This window comes from Elephantulus edwardii, unplaced genomic scaffold, assembly GCF_000299155.1.
Source record: "Elephantulus edwardii isolate Elephantulus edwardi_28Jun2011 unplaced genomic scaffold, EleEdw1.0 scaffold00072, whole genome shotgun sequence".
Lineage (NCBI taxonomy): Eukaryota > Metazoa > Chordata > Mammalia > Macroscelidea > Macroscelididae > Elephantulus > Elephantulus edwardii.
Window position 1 is genome coordinate 5,113,388 of NW_006399822.1, and position 5,581 is coordinate 5,118,968.

The 5,581-nt window shown below is 46.1% G+C and overlaps 1 protein-coding gene across 1 annotated transcript in view; it reads right to left on the reverse strand.

The window, feature by feature from the left end:
• Positions 1–1,181: 1,181 nt before the first annotated feature.
• LOC102871091 (estradiol 17-beta-dehydrogenase 2-like) overlaps positions 1,182–5,581 on the reverse strand; it is a 31,431-nt gene continuing 27,031 nt past the window's right edge. The window contains exons 4-5 of the mRNA XM_006888882.1: positions 3,173–3,310; positions 1,182–1,540 (exon numbers count right to left, since the gene is read on the reverse strand). Coding sequence (XP_006888944.1) covers positions 1,182–1,540; positions 3,173–3,310 — 497 coding nt within the window. The remainder of the gene's footprint in view (positions 1,541–3,172; positions 3,311–5,581) is intronic.

Consider the following 5,581-nt stretch of genomic DNA (forward strand, 5'->3'; position numbering starts at 1 on the left):
ACTGGGAAAATGTGCAGTCAGGGACCCTTCTTTCTCTTCTCGCAGCCTTTTCCCTCTGGTAGCACTAGGTTGTAGGAGTCACTCTCAATGAGGACTATGTATCTCATTTTCATAGGCTTCCCATTGAGATTTCTCCTCATCAGCCATCCGGTTAAGGCTGTCTGCCCAGTGTCCTCTACTACAGGGTCACCTCATTCTGACTACAGCATCTACCTTACATCTCTGTGTCTGAGATCCCTGGTTCTTAACAGTCTAGAGATTGCCTTCCAGATTGGGGCTGGTTATACCATAAACAGTCTGTAGGACAGACAGAACTAAGGGAGGTTTGGATGCAAGGACCAGTGTCCCAGTTCCTGTTATTCTTTGGGCCCTGATGCCTGTAAACACGGACTACTCAAGGAGCTCCCCCACCCCCACCGTATCAGAGCAGTTTCACCTCTAGAGAAGCCACTTCATCCCTAGAGCCTACGGGGAACCGTCCCCTGGCTCACAGACAGCTGTAAGACAGCGTACGACTTTTGTGAAAATTACTTCCTAACGTTTTCCAGACTCTGCTTCCATGCTTAGTTATTTGCAAACTAATGCTGCCACCTCTGATGCTAGAATATCCTGGAACTAAAGTACTGAGTCACACTCTATCCTGGCAACTGCTGAGCACTGGGCCAAACAAAATCTCCATTCTCGGACGCCTCTATGCTACGGTTCCTTACTCCTATTTAATCTGCCTTCAAGGCTTATAAAGATGACCATCTCCAACCTGAATGCTCAACCAATGCATTTCTTCTGATTCTTATTTTACAATGTGAGATACTTTATAACACCTTTATAATACTTAGACATTTTATCTGCCTCTCTATCTCCTTGGCAGTATTGGATTTCTTAGTGTATGCTGGCCATGAATACACTAAGGACCTAAGTAAGAAATTGCATGAGACCTTACTATTTAATGACTGCAGTTAGATCTACCACATAATACTTACTTATAAAGTGATAAGAATTGCATGCGAAAATAGATCTAGTGCAATGGAGGCGTTCAATTAATATTCTTTTCTAAAGTGTTTTAACCACTTAAAATCCAATCCAGTCCAACCAACAAAATACAACTGGACAGTGGTGAAGGAAGCAACTTTATTTGGAAACTCACAGGGGACATTTCACGCTCCTCTGAAGTCCACTGCTGCCTATGTGGCTTTGTTCTTCCCCATAAACAACCTCAGTGCTTTGGGCTTCATTGGAAAACCTCGTGCTTTTCTCATAAGGTGATCAAACACCCCAGTAGGGAAGAGGGAGACCACCAAGTACCACAGGAAGGACCCATATCCTGGCATGTACACATGCAAGGGGTTCTTGGACAGGATGGCATGGCGGATGTCCACGAGGAAAGGAGTGTAATCTGCAGAAGCAAAGCTGTCCAATGTGCAGAGAAACTCCCTCTGGGCAAGGATAAAGTCCTGACCGTAGTCCTCCAACACGTCAGGGGCTAGGTTATCCAGAAGGTTCTTCTCCATTTTGTCCCATAGCTCTTCTGTGCCTGCAATACCTGGGACAGGAGAGGAAAGATGGGTGAAGCAGTGTTGAAAGTGGGGGAGGTCCCAGCAGGAAAGGGCTTCTTCTGGGAAGGACGGGTAGTCCTCAGCTCTCTTTTTGATATTGATTTTCTAAAACTTCTTACTGTGACACGAGTGAAACAGAACAAGTTGGTTTTCCATGCAGCAGTTCACACACACTTAATTTCGTGTCACTAATTTAGTCCCCACAGCATCCCACCCCTTCCCTGTGCTCACCAATGTTAGGCTAAAAATAAAAATGGAGATTAAAGCTCAACTCAGAAAATTCCATGTCAGGACATTTCCCAAAACCACAACTCAGAAAATCCTATGTCAGGATTCCTGAAACCAGAGCTCAGAAATTCCCCTATCAGGACTTTTCCCGAAACCAGAAAGTCCTAGAAACTTTATGCACCAATGAACTACTGCAAAGTCAACTCATCTTACAACCTACCTAAAACACACTTGGTAAAAGCACATATAAGCCCTCCCAAGCCCAACCCACAGGGCTACTCCCCTTGCTGAGTAGCCTGGCACACAATAAACTGAGAAATGTTTCTACCTCGGCGTGGTTCTTGGCTTGAATCCGAAACCTTTTAACTATCCATTCTTCCTTTTTTCCTTTCTTTTTCTGTTCTCTGAGCTTTATCAAATACTGTCTTTTTTAACTTCTCATGCCACTTTGGTAGCCTAGGGTTAAGAAACTGTGCCGCAATCCCAAAGGCACATAGTAAAATCCACCAGTTGATCCACAAAAGGATGGAGTCTTCTCCTGTGAGGTTAAGTGCCTCTGAAAACCCACTAGAGGGTCAGCTATGGGTCGATCTGACTTGACGGTACACAACAACACACCAAGATGATGCGAGGGAGGGAGATCTGACGGCCTAGTAAGTAAGGAGTTGCGCTGCCCACCCAAAGCCCCTCCGCTTAAATCTACCAGCTGCTACATGGGAGAAAGATGGTCAGTCTCCTGTGCAGTGTCCGGCCTCTGAACACCCAGTGCAGGGTCATTTATGTAGCAGGTTCCCAGTGACAGAATACAATAACAAGGGAATATATGTTTTTCTTGACATCTCCATTCAGAAAAGTACCCAAGTGCTTCTGCTTTCTCTGTTACAATCAGTGTTATGTGAAGAGCTTCCCACAGCAAAGTCTCTTGTCTGAGGGGTTTTTGTCTTATAAACAGGAGTTCCTCAGGTTGGCCTGCCCCATCCGGTAGCTGGGCATGGGCATTGTGCATTTGAATAGCAGATGACTTTCCTCCTCCTCTGAAGGTGTCCGCACAGCCCCCTGCAAAGCCAGAGATCACTGGGGATTGCCTGGGGCAGGGCTTTGTTTGCTAGCTCAGTGTGGAGGCGAGCCTACTCCTTGATATCAGAGCTGCAGGGGAGCTTCACAGACAAATGCAAGCCAGTGACATCCAGCTAGTTCTGTAGCGTGAAAAACCCATCAGTGGGAGAAGGATGAGAGACTGCTTCTATAAAGATTACAGTCTCGGAAGCCCCGTGGGGCAGTTCTACTCCATCCTACAAAGTCACAATCAGAATCAAGTCAACAGGTTTGGTTTGAGTTTAGGGCATTCCTGGGAAGACAATGATTTGAGCCACCATGAATTTCACACTTACTTGTTCTGAAGCTTCCGGGATGAACAGCTGCAGCTTTAATTCCCCATTTGTGAAGCTCTAGTCTTAAAACTTCTGTAAACATGGTCAGCGCTGCCTTGGTGGAGGCGTAGGATGCTCCTTTCTCCATGGGGATCTTTGCTGTAGGAGCGAAGAAACAAGTCTGTTTTATTTGTTCCTGTGATATTTAAACAGCACCAACACAGGCTGGATCCCAGTAGTGGTGACCTCACAGACAATGGAAGACAAGATCCTGTCTGCCCACCTTCTCATAGAAACATCCCATTGTCTGTGGCTCCCTCCCTCTCAGCTGGTCCAAAGATGAACCCAAGTCAGATCTCCCTCTCATCCAGCTTCTCAGCTTAATGTGACTCAGGTGAGACAAAGAACCTTCACCCGAGCCTTGAACTTCCAGGAAAAACACCTTGGAAGGAGTAGCTAGACTCTGAATATTGTGGAGGTAGTTCCATGGTGGGGGTGAGGGTGGAGGGTGTTAGTTGTTTTTTAAATCAGCCAGTGCAGTGAAGAGCAGAGAGTGAGACTGCTGCTCCACCTCACGGTGCCTGACGCTTGTGTTGTTTACTGAGCATTTGTTTGCAACTGTCTCATTCAAGGACACCATGCTCCCACATAGAGATGCTGACTGTAATTTCTTACTGTGAAAAGGGGCTGAAAAAGCCCTGGGCCCTCCCAGAAGTGTGTAGGTTTGTTTCCCTTCCCCCCCCCCTTCCCACTTGCCTTTATGTTGCCACAGTCACTACCTTATACCTTAGATCCTTAGTTAAATATTTAACTCAGTTGCCTTGCTGGCATTGGGTTAAAGAGCTGTGCCATTTGTGGGAGGCAGATGGTAAACACACTTGTACAGACATACTATATGTGGTCCCACTTGTGAGGAGTAATTTCCTGGTGTTGTCAGCCCAAGATTTGTTGTGTGATGAGGAACAGTAGGTGCAGAGGTAGTTCATGTCATAGACAGAGGCACAGGCATCAGACTCTCCAGATTCCATGGCAGACTGGCTTTTGTCTCAGCACCTTCACCAAGGGAATCTGTGGTGGCTTAGTGGTTAAGGTATTCCACTGCCATAGGGAGGTGGTTCGAATCCACCAGCTGCTCTGGGGAAGAAAGATGAGTGACCTTCTCCTGTGTGATTTACAGCCTAGGAAACTCAACTGGAGGGTCAGCTATGAGTGGGCTCCAACCCAACAGCAGGTTACAGCCACCTTCCTGAGGAACTCTGGTGGCTGATTTCACAGGGAATTTGTGCTGCTGACCCAAAGCTCCTCGCTAGCAGGTTAAACCCACCAGCTGCTCTGCAGGAAAAGGGTGGACAGTGTCCTCTTCTGCCACTTGTAGCTTCCGGAAACTCACTGGAGGGTCATGTATGAGGCATTTGCAAGCATAGGACAATGAATTTTAAGTGTGTGTTTTATTTTCTTTTTTGAACCTTCACCAATTACTACATTGCAGACCCACTGTTGACACTTGAACCGGTGAAACTCCATCTCGTTCCTCCTTCAGCTCTAAGAAATAGCAGTTGTTAGTAAGGAAGCTACCTTTTGTAGATCTGTGCATTTGCCCAAAGTCTCAAACATGATCATCGGTAGTCAGCCTGGCAATCACTCTACTTAATTGATTTCTCTGTGATTTAAACCTCTCTGTGACTGCATGATCGATATCTCTCTCTCTCTCTCTTTCTCTCTCTCTCTCTCTCTCCTTATGCATGTGACATACGGAGGAAAGAGTCTATCCCTGTTGTGAACGACCACGTTAGTCCTTGCACTTCCCACAGGAATGGATTTAGGTGTGATTACGTTGGCTCTCTTCCTCCTTGGGAATGCAGTTAGGTTGGGGCAAGCACTAGCCGGTGGATCCGATAGGAAGAGAATGGTGGTGAATATCTTGTGGGAAAGACACTAGAGGTTCTTTGGGGTGCTGATGGATATGGTGGCCCCACATGTTAGGAGAAGCAGCTTGGTGAATCAGATAAGAACATGAGTCCCTAGTTCAGATTTCACTTCTACTTTGAGGGCCAGCCACTGACCTTTTCTGAGCCTTTGTTTTCACAACTCCTAAGCAGGGTTGTTGCTATTTACTACACTAAAACCTGGTGGTGTGGTGGTTAAGGAATTCAGCTACTAACGAAAAAGTGGTTCAGGCTCACCATGGGAGAACTATGAGGTGGTGTACTTTTGCAAACATTTTCAGTCTTGGAAACCATAGGGACAGTTCTGTCTTTTAAGGTCACTGTAGGTTGGAATTGACTTTGGGGTGGTGGGTTAATACTCACCACACTGTACTGCGATTTCATGTCTGATAAACGAGGAGCTGTTGAGTTGATTCCAACTGGGTTCAACTCATAAATGTTAGAGTATAACCAGCTCTCCATAGGCTGGATTTCTTTTTTTTTT